This window comes from Adiantum capillus-veneris, chromosome 21, assembly GCF_014529385.1.
Source record: "Adiantum capillus-veneris isolate H3 chromosome 21, ASM1452938v2, whole genome shotgun sequence".
Taxonomy (NCBI): domain Eukaryota; kingdom Viridiplantae; phylum Streptophyta; class Polypodiopsida; order Polypodiales; family Pteridaceae; genus Adiantum; species Adiantum capillus-veneris.
Window position 1 is genome coordinate 22,818,314 of NC_140951.1, and position 26,153 is coordinate 22,844,466.

Here is a 26,153-nt window from a genome sequence, read left to right on the forward strand (position 1 = left end):
GAAGTTCCACAAGAACCCTATAAAGCCTAGATTTATAGCTGCTTCTTGTAACACCTCTTTGACCGAGGTTTCCAAACGGCTTAGTTATTGTTTCAAAGCCATTTTACCTAGCGTAAATGAATTGTGGAATAATATGCTAAAGGAAGCAGACGTACCTACCGATTCAAGTTGGATTTTAAATGATTCAGTAGGTGTGATTCCTGTTTTAAAGTTTTTGAACTCTTCAAGAAGCCTTAAGGAGAAATCTTCTCCTTTATGTCTCCAAACTTTTGACTTTACAACGCTATACACAAAGCTAAATTTGGAGGACCTTAAATTTAGAGTCAAGTCTCTTATTTCAAAAGTTTTTGCGTACAAGCTTGAGAAGGATAGGTACAAGGCATTGCTAGTAGAAAAGTCAGCCTTGAACTTTGACTTCTTATGGCTGAAAAATAAGAATGTAGATGTAGACAAAGGAAGAAAGAGATTCACCAGGATTGTAGATGACATTGACATCATATCTTGGTTAGATTTTCTTTTGGACAATTTATTTGTACCGAGACATTGTATACCTTCATAAGTTCAAAATAGTCTGAACTCACGAATTATAAGAGGGAATAAAGCACTCATAAAACTATAAAAGCAAGGGACACACGAAAAGAAAAGAAAAACAAAAACAAACAAACTAACTAACTAAATCACTTTGATTGCTTCGAAACAAAACATTATTAACTTAAAAATGTTTTCAAAAAAGGTATGTGTAAAATAAGTTGACGCAACTTACTTGGCTTAAAACAAGTACTCAACTTTAAGCAAAAAAAAGATAAGACATCTTAAATACTTAATCCTAGAAATTAAACTTCACACAACAACCTATAACGGAACACATTCTTAAGTCCTCAGGTAAGCTAAATATGAAATCGAAAAATGAATACTACTACAAACCTACGAAGAGCAAAGAACCAAACTTGACAATATGTGATCTCAACTTCACTGCTTGTCCAAACAGGAAGAATAAGATTATCACCTTTATCATGCATAGCTTGGACAACAGCTATGACATCCCTACTCACGTCGTCAGTGCCCAAGAGTAGGTGCAGGTTTATATAGAGGTCATTCATGCTTTGAACGTACTCTACAAAACCAACGAGCTGAGTTTCTATCACCCTCCAGAGGTGATGGGCATACTCGGCCATGATAAAGGCTAGCAATTGTCAAGCTATAGTAAAAATACTAGAAACGCTAAAGATCAAAACAACAACATAAGGTGTTATTAAGTCAAACAATAAGTTGGCTTTTTAGCTCCCCACTTCTATTGAATTTACTACTGATTATCTTGAACATTCCAAAGGCAGAAACACTAAAAATAAACTTACTACGATGCAAAAATGAACGAACTTTTTTCATGATTCTTTTGAATGAGTATCCTTTTTCAATCAGTAAAGAAATAAGATGGCAAGATTGAACAACAAAAGTAGATTTACTAGAACAAAGACGAGAAAATCTAAATAGTTGAGAGCAAATGACACCGTACTTAGCTAAAAGAGAAATGTTCGAAGAAATGTGAGGCATGCGGATGATTTTTAGATTGGCATATTCTGGTTCAAGGCGCTTATCATAGATATCTACTTCTAATCCCAAGGGAGTCTGAAAAATCTTAAGGTCTAAAAAGGCACAACAATCACTATTTGTGGTACAGTTAAGTTCACAAAACTCCTTGGGATAAATCCCTCCGCCTACAGAACTCGAATTCAAGTACATAAAATCTTGAAAAGAAGGAACGTCAGGGACAAAAAGATCATCTACAAAGCGTCTTACATTGCATAACTTGTGCAAAAATATTGGGCAAGTGTTAGCAAGGACAAGACGCTCCATAAAATCAAACTCATAAGTAAAAAGATAGAAATTAGCAAGAAAAACAGCACAATTGGTACCCATAGGGATACCAATTGTTTGCTTGAAAAGAGAGTCGCCGATGGTATTGCCCGTCTGTTACCATATACATGTGGTAGTGATGTGTGTGAACACACTTAGGACCGTTGGGTCATTTTTTCCCTCACTACGAGGTTTTTCCCCCCGTGCATTGTATATACGCCTATCATACTAGGGCTATCGATATTTCCATTGCACACTAAGTAATACACTCTTTGTTGTGTGCCTTGAGCTTCCTTCGTCTTCTCCAAGCTGTGTGCGTTTCCTTGCAACCCTATTTCCAACAATTGGTATCAGAGCAGGTCACGTCCACCCGTGCTTAGTCGCCAGCGTCGCCAGAACACCCCTGCTCGTTTTCTCAGATTTCAATGAGCTTTGGCGAGCGTCCGTAGGTCGACAAAAAATTCGGGAGAACTCGTAGAGCTTGGTTTGCTCAGAATTTCATTTCGAGCTTATTTCGACCTCCGTTTCCACTACAGCCAGGTCTGCACAGGCAATTTTTCCAATTTATGCAAAATTTTTGTTAGTGCTAATTACTACACAACAGGTCCCATACAGTCTACTGTGGATTGTACTATATAGCACGTGCTGGTCTCACTTAGTTTCTCCTCATTTCGGGCAGTTTTCATATCAGGGGCAGGCATTTTCCATGGCTGACAACAACATAGATGTGTTCAAGATGTTTGTTGCTGAGGACAGATTGGATGGGGACAATTACCCTATGTGGACTTACATGATGCAACATGTACTTGTGTCAAAGGGAGTTTGAAACATTGTGCATGGCATTGATGTACGTCCTGGTACTGTGGATGCAAGCGATGTTGAGGATGCTCCAGGCTTTGCTGCTAGGGTTGCTGCTGTTAGAGTTGTTTTGTCTACGGTTGAGCAGGCTCGTTGGGATGTAAGAGATGCGCAGGTTCATGCATTGATTGCATTGTCTGTGAAGCGCACTATCACTCCTCACATCCATTCAACAAAATCTATAATCCGTTCGTACCTATAATCCTGTTGTCCATGATGCATACATGTCAGTTGCTGCAAATTCACATGTGTGGTATTTTGATAGTGGTGCTACAAAGCACATTACCTCACATCGTGATTTGTTCACCTCTCTTGAGGCAATCCCTCATGGGAATTCAGTTACTTGTGCCAGTAATGCCTCTTATCCTGTTCTAGGAGTTGGAAAGATTGTGCTTACTGCTGTAAGTGGCAGTTCTTTCGCACTTGTTGATGCATTGTATGTACCTGGGATAAAAAAGAACCTTTTGTCTGTATCTGCACTTGCTAGACTTGGTCTCGTAGTCAAATTTGTGGATGACAGATGTAAAGTTCATGATCTCAGTTTTGGTGATGAAATTGTTGCATCTGGCTTGTTGTGTCGTGGGTTGTATAAGCTCACTTTGTATGACAAGTATAGGCAAAATTTGCAAATGCAGTTGGAGATTCAAGGACTGTTTCAGATGCAAAACTGTGGCATGTACGTTTTGGGCATCTGAATTTTGTCAGTTTGCTGCGTTTGTTGGCATTTGCAGAAATCTGATATGGTTTCTTCTTTGCCGCCTCTTGAAGCACCTGTCAAACACGTTTGTGAAGGCTGTATTATGGGTAAGATGCAACGTTCTAAGTTACCGAAGGATGGTTTAGTTAGGGCTACATGCAGGTTGCAGCTTGTGCATAGTGATGTTTGTGGGCCCATACAAACTCCATCCTTGGGCAATTACCTTTACTTCGTGACTTTCATTGATGATTACTCCAGGCATGCATGGGTATTTCTGCTTAAAGCGAAGTCCGAAGTAATTATGCGCTTCAAACAATTTATGGCTATGGCTGAAAATGTCTCGAAATGTACTATGGGCACCCTGCGTTCCGATCGAGGGGAGAGTATATGTCTCATGAATTTAATGCATTTCTGGCTAGTCGTGGGATAAAACACCAATGTCAGTACCGTATACGCCTCAACAAAATGGTGTTGCTGAGAGGAAAAACAGGTGACTTATGGAAATGACACGATGTATGGTCAAAAGCCAAGCTTTGCCGCATTCTTTTTGGCTTGAGGCCATCATGTGTGCCACTTATGTACTAAGTAGGTGTCCTACGAAAGCTTTGCAGTCTATTACTCTATATGAAGCATGGCATGATAGAAAGCCATCTATTGAGCACATGCGTGTTTTTGGTTGTTTAGCTTATGGTTTAGTGCCACAAGCGCAGCGCAGACAATTGGATGATATGGCTGTTAAATATATATTTTTTGGTTATAGTGTTGAAAGCAAAGGTTACAGGGTGTACCATCCGCAAACAAAGCGTATTTTGGTCTCACTTGATGTTGTGTTTTTGGAAGATTTTGTTCAGCATTTGCTTTCCTATACTAGAGATAGTAATGTAAGCTCACAGGACATTTATGATAGTTTATTGCCTCTTTTCAGTGGTGGAAGTTCGAATGTAAATTGAAATGAGGCAAATGTACAGCCTATGGGGGTTTCTGAAAATGTTACAGAGCAGCCTATTACTGATGCAGATGTAGATGATGTACTCGATGAGGAAAGGGCTGAAAATGAGCATGCTAGAGGTATGCCAAAATGGCTGGTACATACATTGCGTGATAGTAAATTGGATCCACCTTTGTCTAGTCGCACTCGTTCAGGCTCTCGCCATGCATCTTATTCATCAGATTGTTATGCTTTGGCTGTTTCTAGCTTACATGATGTTGAGGAATCTCTGTCTTTTGATGAAGCACATAATTCAAAAAATTGGATGGCTGCCATGCAATCAGAATATGATGCACTTATAGAAAATGACACATGGACTTTATGTGATTTGCCTCTTGGCAAAAAGGCAATTGGTACGAAGTGGGTTTACAAGTTAAAAGGCAAGCCGGATGGTGAGATTGATCTCTATAAGGCTCGACTTGTTGGAAAGGGTTATGCACAGCAAAAAGGCATAGATTATGAAGAGACTTTTGCTCCCACTTGTCGTATGATTACTGTGCGTTTTCTATGTGCATTAGCAGCTCATTTTGGTTGGGATGTACATCTATCAGACATTGTTACTGCTTTCTTGAATGGTGACATATTTGAGGAAATTTATGTAACACAGCCTCGCAGTTTTGTCAAGAAGGGACAAGTGGATAATGTGTGCAAATGTAACAAAGCTTTGTATGGGTTGAAGCAATCTCCTCGTACTTGGTATGAGAAAGCTGACACTCATTTGGTCAAACGAGGCTTTCATAACAGTCAAACAGAAAGCACATTGTATGTAAAGCGTGAGGGTGATGTACTTCTCATTGTGGTTCTTTATGTAGATGATTTGCTGATCACTCCACGAAATGAGAGACATATTGCTTTAGGGCTGATTGGAATGCTACTTTCAAGATGAAAGATTTGGGGTTGTTGCATCGTTACTTGGATATACATTTAAGCAGTGTGATGGTGGTATTGCCTTGTGTCAAAAAAGTTACATAGAGACATTGCTATGTAAGTTTGGACTTGAGGATTGCAAACCTATTGCCACTCCCATGGAAACATGTTTGAAATTGAGTCTTCATGATGCTGGTGATCCTGCAGATGTCACTCTTTACCAAACTGCTGTTGGATGCCTCATTTATGTATGCAACACGAGGCTGGATATTCAGTTTGCAGTCTCACAAGTCAACAAATTTATGCATAGCCTAGGGTCTAAGCATTGGCAGGCTATCAAGAGGATTTTCCGTTACTTGAGTGACACTTTACATCTTGGCTTATTTTATCCCGAGGCGGGATCATTGCCGTGAAGCTTATATGCTTTTTTGGACTCACATTGGGTTGGTTGTTTTGACACACGAGTGTCCACAAGTGGTTTTTGTTTCATGCTTGGCAGCTCATGCATATCATGGTTGAGCAAGAAGAAACCTACTGTGGCCACTTCCAATCGTGAAGCTGAGTACAAGGCAGTCTTCACAGCTACGGTTGAGTCGCCTTATTGCTGATTTGGATGTTGAACAGGCCACTACCAACACTATCTACACTGATAGTCATAGTGCATTGGGAGTTGCGCGAGGAACCCAGTTTTTCATGCTCACACGAAGCACATTGAGGTGCATTACCACTATGTCAGGGAGAGGCTCTCAGTAGGAGAGATCAGCTTGGTTTATGTGCCAACACAGGACAACCTTGCAGATCTTTTCACAAAGGCATTGTCTCGTGAGAAGTTCGAAGCTTTTTGCAAAGCTTTGGGCTTACTCTCCTTTGTGGACCGATCATGTCCTCAGGGCATGCACTTCTCTTTACTCATGTGCCAGCTCTCGTTCACCGCATCACTCTAGGGGGGATTTGTTACCATACACATGTGGTAGTGATGTGTGTGACAGACTTAGGACTGCCGGGGCATTTTTTCCCTCACTAGGAGGTTTTTTTTCCCTGTGCATTGTATATACGCCCATCATACTAGGGCTATTGATCTTTCCATTGCACACTAAGTAATACACTCTCTGTTGTGTGCCTTGAGCTTCATTCGTCTTCTCCAAGCTGTGCGTTTCCCTGCAACCCTAATTCCAACACGATCAAGCAATGTGCCTTTGGTGACGCTATATTGTGGGGCTGCGGAGCTGACTCCTCTGTGTGTGACCGAAAGAAATCCGAATATGCCGGTGTAGCTGTATCTCCCTCTTTGGGCCCCCCCTCAAGAGGTTCTATCTATGTCTGCATAATTCCAATAAGTATAGTCCAAGGCATCTCTATCATGCTAGAAAGTGGTCTAAAACCCTCTTTGAATAGACAATGGAAGCGGACTCGTATCTCTGATTTCACAGTATACTGGGCAGTGACATATGTAGTGTACCTCTGTCCCGGGCTCCGTCTGACACAACTGATAGGTCTTGGACTCGGCTGGCACTACTCTAAATCTACCTATCTCGATCTCTAGCTGGGTTTAGGATATGTGTAAATGACCAATAGCACACCGTATCCCATGAGATAGATGAGTATCCATGTATCCAGGTCTGATCACCAATCCATCCTTCGTAAGCTAACGAAGATGCTCTCTATAGAAAGTCATCTTCATACCCAACTCATGTGTAGGCTGTATCCATGTCCTCCTGGTATCCAACTAAGTGATGTTCTGCCTGGTAAGCCTAGTAATCTTTGCCGGAGTGAGGGAGATGGAGGGTGCATCCAAAGAGTACTGAAATGGGGGAAGTCTGTCCATACTAAAACCATGCAGCTGAAACCAAGGTGCCATGTGTGCATACCAACATGATCTATCCAGGGCTAATCGAGTGTATCTATCTTTGGGGAGAGTCAGGTGCTATGCATAAAAGAGATTGCTCGAGTGAGCGCCTCCACTACCAACGGAGGGGCAGCAAGCTCCGCCCTAACAATCTCATGTGGTACTGAGGCCTTGGCCCTAATCATCCGAGAGATCATAGAAATCAAAGGCCTCTCCATACATCTCCAGCCATTAGCACTACCAACTCTGATGTGGTGGTCTATTGAGGATCCCCATATCTCCACTCTGTATAGCATGGCAGAAGTGACTAGAGTGTCAAAGAGACAGAGCTTTGTTAGAGGCTCCTGGAACTGAACCTTCGAACACATCCTCTTCAGTCTCCCTAATGTTGAGTAAGCTCTGGTCAGTCTCATCTTTGCTGCTCTTCTTAAGGAAAATATTGGGCCACTGAAGACCACCCCGAGATAGGTATATGCATCTGTATACTCCACAGTCTCTCGACCATATGTAAAGGCCAGAGCTAACCTCCTGACCCATTTTTGGGGCCCACCATGAAATCGTGAAAAGATGGAATGAGACGTGCCTCGGCCACGAAATATCCACCGTGCTAGCGCAATGTTGATGTGGAAAGGAAGTGAAACCTCCGCTGTCGGGAATCTTTGCACACCACCAGACAATATTCCATGATACTTCAGAGGAGATGCTGAGGGAGCTTGATGTCACAAAGATGGGCCTATCTAGACTCTCACATGAAGAGGAGCACACTGAGTATGGAAAATACCTAATAGACATGGGGACTGCGCATAGACTGGCCATTTTGAATGGCCAGCAGTTCGAGCATTGAAGTCCCCCGAGATGATAATGTCACTGTCACATGACACATCCAACCCTATGTGTCCATGGACAAGCTACAACATGACCAGGGTTCAATTCAGTCAAGTCAGTCTAGAATAGGAAGTGATCTGGCACTTTTGTGAGTTTGTTCGCAGACCATGCATGTCAAGACCCTTACAATAGATGCATATCCTCTGGTTCCACACTGCATGATCATCATTTTTCCATGAGATCCCATCAGGAGCATTTTTACAGTGCATAGACCTATTTTCCCTATTTTGGACATTTTTCACTTATTATTTTTAAGTGACTTTTGTTGGAAACTAGGTAGGGCAATTTTGCTAAGTTTGTATATATAGAAACCTAGCGCTAGCACTTTTTGGCAGAAGAGGCAGCAGGAGCGCTTGCTCACAGGCAACTTCTCAGCAGGACCCCAAGTTTCTCTAGCGTTTTTGCATCACAGCAGATGAGCTAGTGTTTTTGGACAAGAACCTTGATCAGCCAACGTTTTTGCATCTGCATCAGCCCGGCGATAGCAAAGGACAGATCAGCACTAGCGTTAGTGGTTTTCACAGGCAGATCCACAGCGTGTTTGCAGCAGGACCCATTTTCAGCTGTATCGTTTTTGGTTTGCAGATCAACCTCAACGTTTTTGCAGATCTTCGTGACGGAATCAGCCCTAGACTCAGCGTTTTCAGTTTTCAACAGTCAGTTCCGCAGTAGAACCCCCGAACCTCGCAGATCTCACCTTCCCGCAGTAGATCCTCGGCACACGATCAGATCCATCGAAGGACCCATTTTCAGCTGTATCGTTTTTGGTTTGCAGATCAACCTCAACGTTTTTGCAGATCTTCGTGACGGAATCAGCCCTAGACTCAGCGTTTTCAGTTTTCAACAGTCAGTTCCGCAGTAGAACCCCCGAACCTCGCAGATCTCACCTTCCCGCAGTAGATCCTCGGCACACGATCAGATCCATCGAAGTTCGCAGATTCAGCCAGGAAAACACAGATTTCAGCATCTGCGTTTTCAGCGCGTCGTCGTCGCATCGTTGCCATCGACATCATCACCGACATAGAGTCAGAATTCAGCAGATAAAGGTTTGCAGATTTCAGCCCTTAGCGTTTTCAGATTTCAGCCCGTCTCGTCGTCGTCGACATCGTCGGCAAGTCCAAGCATTGTAGAGATTTCTACAATCATAAGTAGACCGCTCTCGCCATAGAGAGTGGGGCCTTCGGAGGAGGGTTTGACAACATTTTGGTGTCGTATTCTTCTCTCTCTATCTCTCAGTCTCAACACCTTCATTCACAGTGTTTACCACTTTGTTTGTGTCTATTGCACTCTCTCACTAAAAGAACGGAAGGCTCTCCCTTCTGTAAGTAAAAGGAACCCTTGAGCACAGTTCGGAGCACTCATCTTGAGCAAAGTTCAACATTCACTTCCGCTGCACCTTACAGTCACCATCCTTGGAGAACTCCCATATGTCATCATCCAGAATAGAAAAGGGGGACTGTCCCCTAGGGGATGCATACATTGACGTATCAGGAGAAAACTAACAAATAGCAAGGTAGAGGTATCTGCCTGTCTCTGCTCTTAGTCTCACCCACATGTACCTAGCATGTTCATCCCTGTGGGCTATTCGTATCGGTGGTTCTAACTCCTCTCTATATAAAACTACTACTACTCGAGCCCCGTCCTCTATGCTCTGATCGAGTCTCTTGTCTACAAGTTGTCTCGCATTTGTATTTGCTAACATGTGGCATGGACTGCTTAGGGGCCTGATGTGTCTCAGAGTAGAAGATGACGTCCCTCCCACTGAAACTATCCTCAAAACCACCTATATCAAGGCATAGAGATCCATTACAATTTTTTTTTTTCCGAGAAAAGTTCCTTCTATTAGTTAATGAAACTCCCCATAGGGCTACAACCACCTCTGTGAGAGAGGGCTAAAACAACCATGATGGGGAGACTCTCCCAATGGAAAAAACACCAAATGTTCAAAGAGGCTAAATCAAGAGATGGGAGGAGGGAAAAGCCACACAAGTGGACGGTAGTGCCATCTGAGTACACCCTGGACCATGGTGTAAAAAGGCCCAGGCCGCCAGAGTCCAAGGAAAGCCTCTCTGCGCTCCTGCATGCGGTCGGAGCTGCCTTGGAGTCTCTCGAGCTGTCCTCTTAGAGTGTACTGCCGAGCCATGGAAAGAGCAGGCATCAGCCGAAGAACACGAAGCCACACTTGCTGTGCCAAAGGACAGTCCCAAAGACAGTGACGCTGACTCTCCACAAGATGGTCACAAGCTGCACATGCGGTCGAGAGACCACTATACACAAGCCAGCTCCCAACTGCTGTAGCTCTGTGTGCGACCAGCCACTAAAACAAGGTGACTCGCCTCGGCTGTCTGGAGTCCCACAACCTCTCCCCCACTATACCTCTACTGCAACTCACTGTAAGCGTCCCTTACCCTATGACTCGAAAAACAAGGAGGGAACAGTCTCTGAGCAAGCCCGAACTGAGATGAGAACCTCCAGTCGCGTGAAGGCTCCCATCCGTCTGGGCGCTACTTGCTCGAGAGGTGTGAGCCACTCAGTTGGAACTGCCTCTGAGATGTCTTGGCACATGCTCTGCTAGAAACCCTGCAGCTCCTCTGACAAGCCTGAAAACTCTAACTAGTCACCTAAAGAGCGTGCTGGACCCGCTGCCATGGGACCCTAGGAAACATGAGGTTGACTACCAATCAAGTGGCCTCTCTCAGTGCTAACCATGGGGTTCTAAACAAGGGGCTGTCGTAGGCGCTCCTCCGTGCAAGTAGGCTGTCGTTGCTCCAGGCCTCGCCGCAAATGCTCCCAAGATCAAAGCAAACTCACAGCGAAGTGGTCATCCAGTCTACTGCTCAAACCAACTCTGCGCATTTCTGTGAAGATCCATCTAGTCGAAGGTCTCCAGGGGCCTCCTGCCTGAGGCACCTTAGCACGAAGCCGTTGTAGCAAGAACTCCTTCCAGGGCTCCTCACCTAGAAGAAGTCCTCTGACTATGAACTTCCCAAGAAGAGCTGTGCTGTGCTGTGCTGTGCTGTGCTGTGCTGTGCTGTGCTGTGCTGGGTCTATTATGATCCCAAGCCCTCCCTGTGAACAAGGAAGAGTGATGATTTGCCAAGCCACTCTGGCCCAGGCTATCTGAGTGTCATGTCCTGACCAAAGGAAGTTCCTGATCAGCCTCTCTACCTGGCTGACACAAGAACTCCAGAAGATCCTGCAATAAGTGATGTACCACATAGTCACCAATAACACCTGGTTGACCACTACAACTCTGCCAGCCAAAGAAAGTCGTGCGGAGCTCCAATGTAACAACTTCCTCCTGATAGACAGGAGGAGGGGAGCAATCTGCTGCTCGGGAGACAAGTCTAGACCAACCTGACAGCCCAAGTACTGAACAGCAGTCCCTGGGGGAATCCACCTGAAACCCTCACCTGGCATTCAATGGGGCTGAGGAGCACTACCAACCGAGAAAGCCACTTTCTTTCTCCAGTTGATCAGTGCGCCCGATGCACAACGGAAGGTCTCAAGAGCCTGCTTACACCTGTGAAGGTTGGCCTCCTGGCCATCCAAGTACAAGGCTGAGTCGTCAGCAAACTCAGCGTCCAGTAGCTCATCTCCCCAAATAGGAAGTGCTAAGCCCCGCAAACCAATTTGTTGCGACACCAAAAACCTGCTCATCGCCTCAGCATAGAACAGAAAGAGGAAGGGGGCAAGAGGGCAGCCCTGTCTGACCGAAGGTGTGAGCATGAAACGATCACCTCTGCCTCCTGACAAAAGTACCTGTCTGTGTGCCGGTCTGTACAAAGCTGACACCCCTCTGATCCAAGCATCTAAGAAGCCCATCCTGCGTAGAGTGCCCTCCAGAAAGTCGCAGTCAACTCTATCGTAGGCCCTCTCAAAATCGAGAAGAAGAATCTTCAGATTCTCACCACGGAGCCTCGCTAGGGCAGAAGCCTCCCAAAAAGTAAAGATGTTGTCAAGTATACTACGCTCCTTGACATAACCAGCCTGAGTCCCATGTATAAGGCTCTCTAGAAGTGGTTGGATCCTCAAACTCAGAGCCTTGGCAAGAATTTTGTAGGCTGAGTTGAGGATGGTGATGGGGCGCCACTGTTGAATCTCATCCAAGGAGCCACCCTCCTCTGGAATGAGGTAGATCAAACCCTCACTCATGCTGTCAGGCATCTCTCCTGTGTGCAAGATGTACTGGAAAGCACTACAAAGATCTGGGCCAAGCAAGTCCCAATACTCCAAGACAAAACTGGGAGTCAAGCCATCCTCACTTGGACAGCTACCACAGGAGAGTGCACTAAGAGTCGTGTGCAACTCCTCAAGCTGAAGTGGCAGCTCAAGTCTCTGACGCATCTCCTCAGTCACAAGGCAAGGCATCTGTGCCCACACCTGCTCCCTGCATGCATCCTGATGCTTTGACTGAGGCTCTACAGACAGTAACTCACGGTAGAAGTCAGTAGCAACTGCACGCATGTCCTTAGGCTCAGAAGCAATTGACCCGTCGGGCCTCCTCAACTGACTGACCTTGGCATGCGTAAGCCGCGGTCCCATTGCCTCGAAGAAAGCAGCAGTCACTCTGTCACCCACCTGCGTCCACTGAGATGCCTGTCGATGGAAAGCAAACTCATGGCACCGCTCCTCTGTGGTAACAAGCTCCTGGCGAGCCTGCTGTAATTGCTCCTCCAACCAAGAACTGTCTGGATACTGCTCCTGCATCCTCTGCAAGGAAGCAACGCCCCGTCTGAGACGCTGCTCCTCCTCTCTCGCTGTAGCCAGGCAAGCCAAAGACTCCTGGAGAAAGAAACGACTAAGCTGAGCTAGTCCTAAGGCCAGTCTATCAGTAGGAGAATCTTGCATGTCCAAGCTCTCTGTCCAAAGAGCCTATACTCGCTCTTTGAGTGCAGAGTCCAGCTAGACCCTCTCAAGGATGCGAAGCATCGTGCTCCCCCTCCTCTGCCTATCTACCATTGTGAGGATCACTGGTGCATGGTCCGAGAAGGAAGTCCCTGCCAGAATGCCAACTGTCCCACCCAAGTCACAGAAAAGGTCACTAGTGTAGAAGTGATCTATCCACAATAGATTCACTCCTCCCACTCTGCGGTCCGAATGAGAGAAGGCCAGGCTGTCTGGGGGCCTCACAAAGCTAGAGTGCTGCCACACATCCGAAACCCTCAGTCATACAAAACCTCTCCCAAATTGCCAGCTCAACTCCATGCACAACAGCGGGGCTACCACCAATTCTGTCAAAACGGTCCTCCAACATGTTGAAGTCACCCCCTATGCACCACTGCTCTGCCTGTGGCAGAGACTCAACAATCTGTGACCAAAACTCTGCTTGTGCACTCGCCACATTGGGTGCATATATGTCAGGAAGCCCACAAGGCAACCTTGAACCTACATAGTGATCCACTGAGCCTTGCCTGGCACAATAATCCCTCTGCCCACAATGGCCTACTGTAGAGACTCCGCAATAGTCATACATACCCCACCCTGGATGCCTCCAGGTCCAAAAGCAGCCGACTAAAAGTATCATATCGTCCACGCAAGAGCTGACCACATTGTTTAATGCGGCTCTCACACAGATGATGCTCCTGTAGCATAAGGAGATCAATCTCTCCTCCCACAAGGCAACGCTGAAGCTCCTGACGCAATCGACCCCTCTGACGCTGAGAATGGGGCCCACCTAATCCCTGCACGTTCCACGAGACGATCCTCATGAGGAGCGAGAGAGAACAAATGCTGCAGCAGCAGCTGCTGCTAAACGTGCTATCTTCGAGGCTGGCTTGGATGGGGAGTCAAAGTTACCGGGGAACGCCCCCTAGCCCCCGTTCCGGCGTTCCGGGGGGCAGTTCCCTTCCCGAACGTTCCGAAACGTCCCGGAACGTCTGACGTTCCAGGTGGCCAGTGCAAACCGGAATGGCCCTTCCGGAACGCCCCCGGAATGTTCCGGAATGCCCCTGGAACGGCCAACGGCTACAAACAAATTTGGCAAAAATTGGAAAAATTGAAGTAAATGTTTGGGCTTCTTTTTGAAGTGTGCAAGGCCTCAAGGACTCATAAAATGCACCCCCCTCCCCCTTTCTCTCCACAAGCTAATCCTCAAGGGTCAAGCTCTCTCCCTCTCACACTCTCAAGATCTCTCCCTCTCAAGACTCACTCTCTCAAGGCTCAAGGCTTCAAGCCTTCAAGCTCTCTTCCTCTCCCTCCCACTCTCTCAAATCTCTCCCTCTCCCTCTCACTCTCTCGAGTCTCTCCCTCTCACTCTCTCAAGCTCTCTCTCTCTCTCATCTTCATCTAGTCATAGCAAGGTTGAATGGTCTTCAAAACGAGTTTTTTGTGAGTATTAGAGTCAAAGCACTCTAATACTCCTTGTATTTAAACACAAGGAGCTAAAAAATGCACTATTTGGGTGTTTTTTAACCTCCCGTTCCGCGCCGTTCCCGTTCCGGACCCCTAGCCGTTCCCCCGTTCCGCGGGGATCCCGTCGCCGTTCCCGTTCCGCGTTCCGGGTAACTATGTGGGGAGTAATCCGCATCCGAGCGTCCTCTAGATAGGCGTGATTAGAAAGAGTGCTTGGCCCAAGCCCAAGTAGACCGAGCCGTACGTAAAGCAACCTCCTCTGTCCAGGAGTCCTCATGAATGTGTACATAGCATGGCAGGCACTGCGTATCAGCACAGAAGTGAACCACACTGTTTCTACATCCTGCTGCATCTGGAGGGGTCAGAACAAACTTGGCCAATGGCCACAGGGTCTGAAGCATTTCTGTAACTCCTAGGTCTCCCATGTGGTGAGAGAACTCTAGGGCCTGTGTCTAGAGCCACTCCAACACTAAGTCGAGAGTCCACTCAGTCTGGTCCCTTCCGCAAAGGGGAAAAGAGAAGCCAACCGCTGAGTCCAAGGCCTCTATCCCCCTAGCTGCAAGGAACAGAACATGAACCCTGAAACAGGCTGCCTCATGGTCTGCTGAGGAGTCGCCGAGAAAGCGTGTAAAGTCGTAGTCAAAGAAGTCCCATCGGCGTCGAAGCTCGTCAGACCACGAGGGACTGCTGCAAAGGGAGATGTGTGTACCTGTAGAGGGGGTCGCAAGAAAAGTTGTCCCTATAACGGGCCTGTACAACGTATAGGGCAGTACTATTTCATTTACCTGTTAGCTTCACACAGAGCACTAAGAAGGAAGGAGAACACAGATGCATCCAGCGACTAGAATGTCAGTGCGCACACGAGACCGACACCCTGTAGGCCCCAAAGACTGGTGCCCCTTTCGGTATTTCTTTATTCAATTTAAGGTAGACTATCCGACCACTTAGTACAAGCTTTCACAAAGCTGTCCAAACCTGGCGAGGGCTGAAAATGCAGGTTTCCGACCTGATTTTGGCAATATAACGGCGCAAAAACCCATGTAGGTCAAAAGTAACTGTCTAGGGCGGATTCCCTCGCCATCTGGAAGCTTTCTGGTGAGCTGTCACAGAAATTCAGCGGGCTGTAATTCTCTGTTTTTCACTGTCGGGTGCCCAAAAGCTAGTACACGCATCCCAAGGCTCTCACGAGGCTCCCCTTGCGTTCCCTTGCAGTTTAGGCGCGAAACCCTAAACCTGCAGAAAAACACAACAGGCTGTAATTTCCTGTTTCGGATCGTTTTTAGCGGAGCGAACACGCCTACTCGTGTCCCAAGGGCTCCCGCACACAATGGGACAGTTCCCTTGTGAATTGGACAAGTTTTCACGCGAGAAAACTCTCCAAACTCGCAATCTTTTGCGATGGAACTGTGCGTACCTGTGTTGGATTAGCAATTAGCTAATCCGGTTCCTCTTCAGAAGGCTCTCGCCTTGGCAAACGCGCATAAACCAGCCCAACTAGTGGGGCATTACCATATGTGCCAAAGGGGAGAGAGAGATACGAGAGCAAATCATCGCGCTATATGAGACAGAGGAGAAGGCAAGCTTTCCATTAAAGCTGTAGACCTGCACCCACTACTCACACACACACACACTGTAGGTCACTTGTAGTAAAAAATCAGCCTCCTCTCTCAAATTGGGCGCCCCCTCTTCATGCTGGATCTGGCAAATCTACCAGGAGCCACCATGTGTCTAGTTTGCCCCTCTTGAGTTAATTCTCTAGTTCCCACTGACTTATAAAGTTATAAGTGACTTTCCAAGTGGCCCAGACTTCATTTGGCGCACACAGGCTTTCATACTCACTAGAATTCAGTGCTAACGGGCCCGACCAGTCCCAGACTAACCGACCTAGACTCCCGATGTGAGAAACCTATTCGACCGTAGCCGTTTCACACTGGCCATGCAATGTCCACTTGCACCTTTTCAAGGGTCCTAGGGAAACAAGTAAAAGTAAAAATAAACAAAAATATCTAGTATTATTTATGGAAGGCAACAGGAAAAATACACCTCTTGGTGACACACCCCACCCTTGAAATACTGCAAGCAATCTCGCTTGCATGCCAATAATACATGCGGTATCTCCTGATATGACATATATTCTATGATGGGAATCCAAGATATACATGCTTCCAGAAATGTAGCGTTGGATGATTAACAATCCCACCAACCTGGCTACGACACATATATCAAGCATAGAAGTCTTCTAGTGTACTCTCAAGCACAAACTTCTCTAGCTAAATGTATGGAAAGAGTAGATACAATTGCTTAACTACTCTTTTGAGCATCATGAACCATGCTCTTGCCTTGCTCCAAAAAGGCTACATCAAGTCACTGTGGGTTCCATTTGATAGGCTTCAGGATATAATCGCAATAGCTGAGGTGAATCAACCAATTCAGACTCTTCCATCCATTTGGCATCTTGCGATGGATAGTTCTTGAACTTCACTAAATAGCGTCTTGCAACCTTTCCTCTAACCTTTCTTTCTTTATGTGCCAATGTCTGTTCAGGAACAAGGATCTCATTCAATTCTTCCACTTCGGGTTGTTCCTCATCAAGCATATTCTCTGGCACATTAAAAGCATTATGTATTTTCCAGCCTTCTGGTAGCTTCAACCTGTAAGCTACATCACTGATCTTTTCTGAAATCTGAAAAGGACCATAATATCTCATACTGAGCTTAGGAAACAAACGGTCCTTGCCTTTCCTTTTCCTTAACCTGGCCTTTTCAAAGCGCAAAAGCACCCAATCACCAAGTGAAAATACAAGTTCACGATGGTGACGATTAGCAGCTTTCTTTTGCTTAGCCCGAGTCTTCTCAAGAGCAATCTTTATCTTCCTGTATGTTTCATCCACATCTTGCACATACTTGTCTGCCTCAAAAATCTTGTCCTTAGTCTGCAAAATGGGCGGGACTTTCTTCCCTCCTTCCACTATCTCAAATGGTGCCTTACCTGTTGACGTATGCACAGTGTTATTGTAAGCATATTCAACCAATGGGAGATGGTGTTGCCAAGTTGCCTTGTGCTCTGACACATAACTTTTGAGCAGATCCAGGACAGTTGAATTTGTCTCTTCTGACTGACCACCAGTTTGCGGATGAAACGAAGAAGAGAACTTTAGCGTAGTGCCCATGTTCTCAAACAATGCCTTTCAAAAAAGACTCATCATACGTGGATCCCTGTCACTGACAATTGACTGAGGTATCCCGTGATACTTAAAGATATTGCTCATGAATATCTTGACCATGTGTTCTGGCTTTATCTTCTTCCTAACAGGGAATGAAATGGGCCTGCTTATTGAACCTGCAAATGATAGTCCAAATCCCATCATTGCCTGTTTGCGTTCTTGGAAGATCAAAGATAAAGTCCATCGCTATGCTTTCCCATGGCCTATCAGGGATCGGCAATGGCTGCAACAATCCCGGTTGCTTTTGTCTGTCAAATTTGACTTTTTGGCAAACTAAGCACGATCTTACAAATGTGTCAACATCTTGACGCAAAGTTGGCCAATAGAAGAATGCCTCAACCCCTTTCACTGTCGCATCAATTCCGCGATGCCCAGCATAAGGTGGAGCATGACTTTCTATCAAAATCTTTGGTCGTAACTGTTTAGTAATGCATAACTTTCCATGCGTCATGAGAAAGTCATTCTTAAGCATATAGTGCTCATGATGTTGCCCATCAACAAGCTGGTCATAAAAACTTGCAAAATATGAATCTTCAACATATCGTGTCTTCATTTTGTCTAGTTCATAATGGTATGGAATTGATACTTCTGAAATTTGGGGCTTTCGTGACAACGCATCAGCCACCACGTTCTTTTTCCCTTGCACATGCACAATCTGAAAATGGAACATTGACTAGATGTTTGCCCCTCGCATGTGCTTCTCAAACAACTTCGTTTGTGTGAGAAAATATCGCAAGGTTTGATGATCCGTTTGGACAACAAAATCAGCTCCCAGTAGATAGTGTTTCCAACTAGTGAGAGCATGAATTACTGCCAGCAATTCTTTCTCATAGACTTGCAAGTTCCTTTCGGTCTTCAAAAGAATTCTGCTCTCATATGCGACTACTCGGCCATTCTGCATCAGAATTGCACCAAGACTATGGCCACACGCATCACACTGAACCACAAAAGGTTTTGAGAGATCTGGAAAAATGATTACCGGATCTGAAGTCAGCTTCTCTTTTAAGTGTTTGAAAGCTAAAATTTGCTTGGCTGTCCACTTGAAAGTAACTCCTTTTCCTTGCAGTGCATGGAGTGGAGAAGCAATCTCAGCAAAATTTCGGATGAACCTCCTGTAGTAAGAACATAAGCCTAGAAAGCTTCGAATGTCATGTATGGACTTCAAGTCTGGCCATGACCTATTTGCTTCCACTTTGGCGGGATCCATGCGTACCCCATTCTTTGAAACAATGTGCCCAAGGAAGTGAATCTCTTTCGAAAAGAACTTACTTTTCTTAGCATTAATGAGTAGCCTGTTCTTACGTAACTCATTGAAAACTGTGATCAAGTGATCCCTATGCTCCTCTTCAGACTTTGAGTAGACAATCATGTCATCAAAGAAGGTATCCACGAAGTTTCTATGTGGTCTAAAGATTCTGTCCATCATTCTATTAAACGTGGCAGGAGCATTTGTAAGACCAAATGGCATGACAAGAAACTCATAGAGACCAAATGTTGTCCTGAACGCAGTCTTATGGACATCTTCTGGCCTAATGCGTATCTGATGGTAGCCACTCTTTAGGTCTATCCTTGTAAACAATGACGCTCCCTCAAGCCGATCAAGAATGTCATCTATCCTGGGTATGGGGAACCTGTTCTTGATGGTATTCTTATTCAAGGCGCGATAGTCAATGCACATGTGCCATGAACCATCCTTCTTCTGCACTAAGAGTACAGGCGAACAAAAAGGGGATGAATTGGGCTAAATCAGCCCCTTCTCTAAAAGCTCGTTGACCTACTCATAATCTCTTTCTGCTGAGCTGCACTAACCCTGTATGGTGGTCTATTCGGTGGACTAGAACCTGGCACAAGATCTATGGTATGATCCTTAGGTCTCTCAGGAGGTAACTCCCCCGGCAAAGAGTCCGAAAAACAATCACTGAAACCACTCAAAAAAGTTGACCTGTCTTTATCTAAGGTGGACAAATTAGATACAACTTCAGGTACCTCTTTTGCAAAGATCAAGTACGCAGAAAGATGATTCTTTATTACAGATGAAATAGCAGAAGCAGAAACAACTGGAACAGACTCGCCTTTAAGCTTTACATCAAGGACATGAGTCTTTCCTCTATGTACAAGGGTAATCTTTTTGTTGTAAGTTCCCACCATAGCATGCAACCTGTAACACCATGAGATACCAAGTAACACATCACAACCCTCAAGTGGCATAATATGAAATTCTTCCGCATCGACATAGCTTTGAATGTGCAGACGAAGCTTCCCCAAAATGAGAGTAACAGGCTCTGAATGACCTGGGCATGCCAAACCTGCTTTCCCTGTCATACCCATCTCCTCTGCACGAATGCCCAACTTTGATACCAATTTTGGTGATATGAAATTTGCACGGGCTCCTGGATCAAAGAAAACCAGCATTGTCTGGTCTCTAGCTTTGCCCCAAGCTTTGCACAGTTCCGTGGCATCTATGTTTGGCTGGTCACCAACCAAATCTGGGACAAGTCCTGCACTTGGCTTTGGCTTCTTCCCTTTATGGTTTGACTTGTCATTTTTATCCTGTGACTTCTTCTATGACCTTCATTTGCAAAATGTCCTTCCTCTTCACAAATGTAGCATTTCTTGGCCTCTCTAAGCGCTTTCGTTTCTTCAAAAGTCTTGGCAAAAAAATGCCTTTTTTTGTCCTTGTCCTCGTCCCGAAGAAGATTTAGATTGTTTCTTGGACGTGTCAGCTTCTTCATTGGAGGGCTTCTTTGTGGGAGGCACAGAAGGCTTTGCTGCAACATTGCCCTTGGCTGAAAAGTGTTTGCCCTGGGACCCTTTCCTCTAGCTATTAAATCCATCGGAATCTCCCTTCGACAGATTGCTAGCCACCCTTGCATTCTCAATCAACTGGAACATATTCATGACAGTAGTTTTTGTGCAGTAGTCCCTGATTTTCTTGGGCAATCCACAACAGTACTTCTCAATCTGTTCTGACAATGGCACAAACCTGTAAGAGGTGATTGGCAACGATGCGGCCCAAAATTGTTTATTGTACTCTTCCAGATTCGCACACTGTTTAGCATTCAACTCGTGCCATTCTGTCATCACATCCACTTCAAAAGTGTTTGTCAGCCATGCAGGCGCAAAAAGCTGTTTGAATTGGACCCACGTTGTTGGGGCTTGACCGTGGTTTAACAATGCGGTCCACCATTGAAGCGCATTCCCTTTCAAGAAAGTGGCAGCCTTGCGTATCAAGATTCGGTGAAGTTTCCTCAAGCATAAGCTGCATCGAACTGCTGTATGAAGATCAAAGCCTTCAATTGATCCTCAGTTCCTCTGAAAGTTTCAAACTCCACTCCTTGCCCACCTTCCTTGTAATCCTTAGGTTGACTCAAAGGAGCCACGTTGTCATAGACAGGTGCCTGTAACAGTGGTGCTTAAACAGGTGCCTGTAACAATGGTGCTCCATGATTGTTCATTCTAGCACTCGCATCAACTGTTTTACCTGTCGTATCTGCATTTTGTATGTATGGCTGCGGAAAACCAGCCATATCAAATTATGTTCCAAGCACTCGAAACTGGCCATAGGCACCCTGAAAACCTGGTTGGACACCCATGTTCGTGTACATAGGGTTACCCATGCCTATTTGCATTGTCCCGAACACATTCCCTGGCATATAACCTGTGGAAGGTCCAGCCATAGCTTGAAACACTGAACCACCTCCAAAATAACCAAGATAAGTAATAGGTAATGGAAGGGTCTGACGCATAGCTTGTTCATTACTCCCTGTACCATTCACAAACGGTTCCTGTCCAGCTAAAGCAAGTTGCTTTGGATCATTGGACACTGCTAGTTGCTCAACCACATGGGCTTTCCCTCGAGCATCATAAGTCCTCTGCGCATTGGAAATCTCCTTTTCCTGCAACAGCTCAGTCATGCCCTGTGCCGGAGCGTGTAAGAACTCCTACATCCTTGGGTTGTTAGCCAACTGCTGAAACATGTCCATGCAGCAACGCCGTTGAGTTCTAAACAACCTGCCCTCTTCTTGAAGAGTTGAAGGAATTTTCTATGTGCCATGTGAGGAAGATCCCTCTTCAGGTACTTGGTCTCTCTTCTCTGCCATAACGACAAGCTCTGTGTTGCTTTCACCCACAACATTCCACGCTACACTTTTTGAAGAAAAAAGTGACTATCCCGTCGATGGAACCATGTAACCGGCCTGACAACGTATAGGGCGGTACTATTTCATTTACCTGTTAACTTTACACAGAGCACTGAGAAGGAAGGAGAACGCAGATGCGTCCAGCAGCTAGAATGTCAGTGCGGACACGAGACCGACACCCTGTAGACCCCAAAGATTGGCGCCCCTTTCGGTAATTCTTTATTCAATTTAAGGTAGACGATCCGACCACTTAGTACAAGCTTTCACAAAGCTGTCTAAACCTGGCGAGGGCTGAAAACGCAGGTTTTCGACCTGATTTCAGCAGTATAACGGCGCAAAAACCCTTGTAGGTCAAAAGTACCTGTCTAGGGCGGATTCCCTCGCTATCTGGAAGCTTTCCGGTGAGTTGTCACAGAAATTCAGCGGGCTGTAATTCTCTGTTTTTGACTGCCGGGTGCCCAAAAGCTTGTGCACGCATCCCAAGACTCTCACGAGGCTTCCTTGGTGTTCCCTTGCATTTTAGGTGTGAAACCCTAAACCTGCAGAAAAACACAGCAGGCTGTAATTCCCTGTTTCGGATCGTTTTCAGCGGAGCGAACACGCCTACGCGTGTCCCAAGGGCTCCCGCACACAATGGGACAGTTCCCTTGTGAATTGGACGAGTTTTCATGCGAGAAAACTCTTCAAACTCGCAATCTTTTGCGATGGAACCGTGCGTACCTGTGGTGGATTAGCAATTAGCTAATCCGGTTCCTGTTCAGAAGGCTCTTGCCTTGGCAAACGCGCATAAACCCCCAAAATTGTACATGTTCATCTGAGTAGCCCAACTAGTGGGGCATTACCATATGTGCCAAAGGGGAGAGAGATGCACGAGAGCAAATCATCGTGCTACATGAGACAGAGGAGAAGGCAAGCTTTCCATTAAAGCTGTAGACCTACACCCACTACTCACACACACACTGTAGGTCACTTATAGTAAAAAATTAACCTCCTCTCTCAAATTGGGCGCCCCCTCTTCATGTTGGATTTGGCACATCTACCAGAAGCCGCCATGTGTCCAGTTTGCCCCTCTTGAGTTAATTCTCTAGTTCCCACTGAGTTATAAAGTCATAAGTGACTTTCCAAGTGGCCCAGACTTCATTTGGCGCACACAGACTTCCATACTCATCAGAATTCAGTGCTAACTGGCCCAATCAGTCCCAGACTGACCAACCTAGACTCCCAATGTGAGAAACCTATTTGGCCGCGGCCATTTCACACTGGCCATGCAATGTCCACTTGCACCTTTTCAAGGGTCCCGGGGAACCAAGTAAAAATAAAAATAAATAAAAATATCTAGTACTTATTTATGGAAGGCAACAGGAAAAATACACCTCGTGGTGACAGTCCCTCTCTCGCGAAGCGATTCGCGGCAAAGGCATTGCCAAGAGATCTCCTAGCAGCCGGGGATGGCCCTACCCTCTGGGTCGATTGTGGAACTGGAGCGGGAGGGGGGGGGGGGGGTGTAGGAGCAGGGGGAGGTGTGGGAGGGGGAAGTGGGGGAGAAGAGGGGCGAGGGGGATCGGCAAAGGTAGAGGGGCGAGGAGAGAGACGGGGGGGGGGGGGGGGCTGATGAGGAGGGGGGGAACTCGGGGGGAAGGGGGGGCTGTCGAGGGTTAAGGTGAGGTAGGGGCTGGAGCAGGGACCTCGTCTTGCTCAAGAGGACCGAATCAGTTCCCCGTAGGAACCCACTGCTGCTGGGCAGGCGCCTGAGGACCACCCTGAGTGCCAGGCTGTCGCTGTGGCCCCTATCGTCGTCGACCACGAACCTGTTGCCATCCCTCCTCCGCTGGAGCCCCAAGCTCGCAGGGTGGCTCTGCCTGTGTGCTCTGTGTCTTTGCCTGTGGCTGCTGGCCAACCCTTGCAGGCTGGGGTTGGGCCTGTGGTGTAGGTCGAGGCCTCCTCCGTGGACAGGCCTTCGCAAGATGGCCCATCTGTCGACAAATGAAGCACCGATTCGGGAGGCCCGAATACTCCACGCTCTATCTAAACCAACCCCCACTCACCCGAGGAAGTAGGATGACCTTTGGGAGAGTGTGAGTATCCCTAACCAGAACGCGAACTGAGGGAATGCCGGTCGCCTTGGCAGCTACTGAGGCTGCTGTGCGAGGTGTTTCCAGGACAGTCCCAATCATTGAGCCTATTCTGGACAAAAGTGGTAGGTACTCCCTCCGCAAACCAGGAAAGCAGATGGAGATGGGAATGTCTGCCTCCTCTACCAAAACATCTGAAGCAGGGTCAAAACCATGTCTCCACTGTCGAAAGTGGGCTCGAACTACTCGGATGGTCAAAGGGCTCATGGCGATGACCTTGGACGCCATCTCGGAGGTCTCAAACTCGATCTAGTAGTAGCCTCGTCCGAGGCTCTGAACGTCCAAGATCTTGCCCACCTCTCCGAGAAGGCGGGCCTGGAAGGGGTGGGCAGCGGGCGTGGCTGGCGAAAGGCATCGGGTAGGCGACGGAGGGGAGGCGGACGGGCAGCGGATGTGGCAGCAGGCTGGGCAGACCGCGCAGGGGGCGAGCAGGGGTGCTGCGCGCTAGAGGGCAGGCAGGGGGGTATGCGAGGGCAGGGGGGGGAGGGCAGTGATGGCCGGGGGGGGGGGGGGGGGGGGGGATAGGGGATGGGGGTGCGAGCAGCAGCAGCGAGCCAGTTATCAATCGGGTCGAGATCCATTACAATTCCAAGTAGCAGCTTTGAGTGTGGTCCCATAGGTCTCGCGCTGTCATGCAAAGTGCCTCTTCATAATAACCACTCTTCCATCTCTATAGAAGACCAATTTCCCTTTCTTTCGAGCTGTCCTTATCTCGAGCATAAATTCGTTCATATGGGCAAGTTGTGAGAGTGTAAGGTCATCCCCAAGAAGTATCCCCGTTTTTTTAACTGTAGAACGCTTCTTCAAGAAGTCCTTCGCTTCCATGGAGGAGATCAATGCTCTCTCCTTTGAGGTCTCCCCATTTCCTTCTCTCTTCTTCCCCACCGTTCATGCCTTTGTGTGAGTAGCCTCACTACCTATCATGCAGAGAATTTCCTTGACTTCCCCCTCCACATCATCACGGTCTTTCAGACCGGTTACTCGTACATATAAAGGTTTAGTCTTCCTCCTCTGCTCTTCTTCTGAGGTCATGTTGATGATTGTGGGAGTGGGTATGGTTGCTATTTCTTTCCCTTTCCCTTTCCTTTTCCTCCTCATTCAAGTCCACAACTTGCTCTAGTCTCGGCAAGCTCTCGCTTGAGGGCTGAAACCTCCTCTTTAAGTGCTTGGATTTCCGCATGGTCCTCTTTCTCCCTTTTCCATTGCTTGCCTTCATTGAAAAACGTTAGAAGGCTGGCCTTCTCCTTCCACCATCCTTCCGTCTCTGTTTTCCATTCCTTCATCTCTTTTTCCACCTGCGTTATCCGTTTGTTTGTGATCATGAGTGTTGCCCGGTTGAGACTTGCATATCAGTGACGAACTATCAGTGGTTTCCATTGCTGATTCTGGTCTTGCTACGGTGGATGCTACATACGCTTGTTGGGGTGGATTTCTACCTGCGCGTGGTGACCCACACTTCTCCTTGCCTTGCGTACCCTTTTGGCTGCCCTATGCGACCTGCTTTTAACTGCCTTACGCGACTTTCGCTTACTGCAGATTAAACCTTAGAGAGAGAGAACCTGTTACGTGCTGCTCTGCCTGGCTGCCCCATCTGGCACGTCGGCGTAGCCTTCTTCGCAAGTTTACTTACGCGCAGCATAAGCTTAGTTTATCTTTAATTAATGCTGACATGGATTTTGCTGTTGGTTGGGATTGGCTAAGCACTGCTTGTGTGCTGGTGATTGCTTTGGCCTGCGCGTAGTCAACCCGCTTGTGCCTGTGCTGGAGAGAGAAATGAAATGAAATGTTATATTAATGTCTTCGAAAGGCCAAAATGACCTATGAGACCAATTTGTTACAAAATGGTGAATCTAATACCATGTCTGGGTACAAAAGAACTAGAACAGACACAGAGAGAGAGAGAGAGAGAGAGAGAGAGAGAGAGAGAGAGAGAGAGAGTATATTGTGATTGCAGTTATGTGAACTTTCTTTCAACAAGACGCGCCACTTACGGAATCCTTACAAGGAGAACCTTCCGGTTAAGGTAAGAGAGTTTTAGGTTCTTTAGTTAGAAAAGCTATAGAAAGTCTTGAAGCAGTTATTGTTGCATGTCTAGAGCATAATAAAGCCTTGCGAGTATGATGTTCTCTAATTTTCAGATAAGTAGAGACTGTCAGGAGTTGGAGCCAACCGTGGGTGAGCAGCTTGCCTCTCTGTTTTACATGGAACCAGATAGTGAACTTATGGTAAGGAGATTTTCTGTTGTGAACTTGAAGTGTCTGATGCATATCAAACAGGAGTGTGATGATGCTTACGAAAGATATATGGTTT

General features: G+C 46.5%; 1 protein-coding gene across 3 annotated transcripts in view; it reads left to right on the plus strand.

Moving 5' to 3' along the window:
* LOC147430650 (30-kDa cleavage and polyadenylation specificity factor 30-like) overlaps window positions 1-26,153 on the plus strand; it is an 82,173-nt gene that overhangs the window by 54,565 nt on the left and 1,455 nt on the right. For all 3 annotated transcript variants that reach the window (XM_086493247.1, XM_086493248.1, XM_086493249.1), the window contains 2 exons: window positions 25,798-25,866; window positions 25,982-26,068. In XM_086493247.1, coding sequence (XP_086349373.1) covers window positions 25,798-25,866; window positions 25,982-26,068 — 156 coding nt within the window. The remainder of the gene's footprint in view (window positions 1-25,797; window positions 25,867-25,981; window positions 26,069-26,153) is intronic.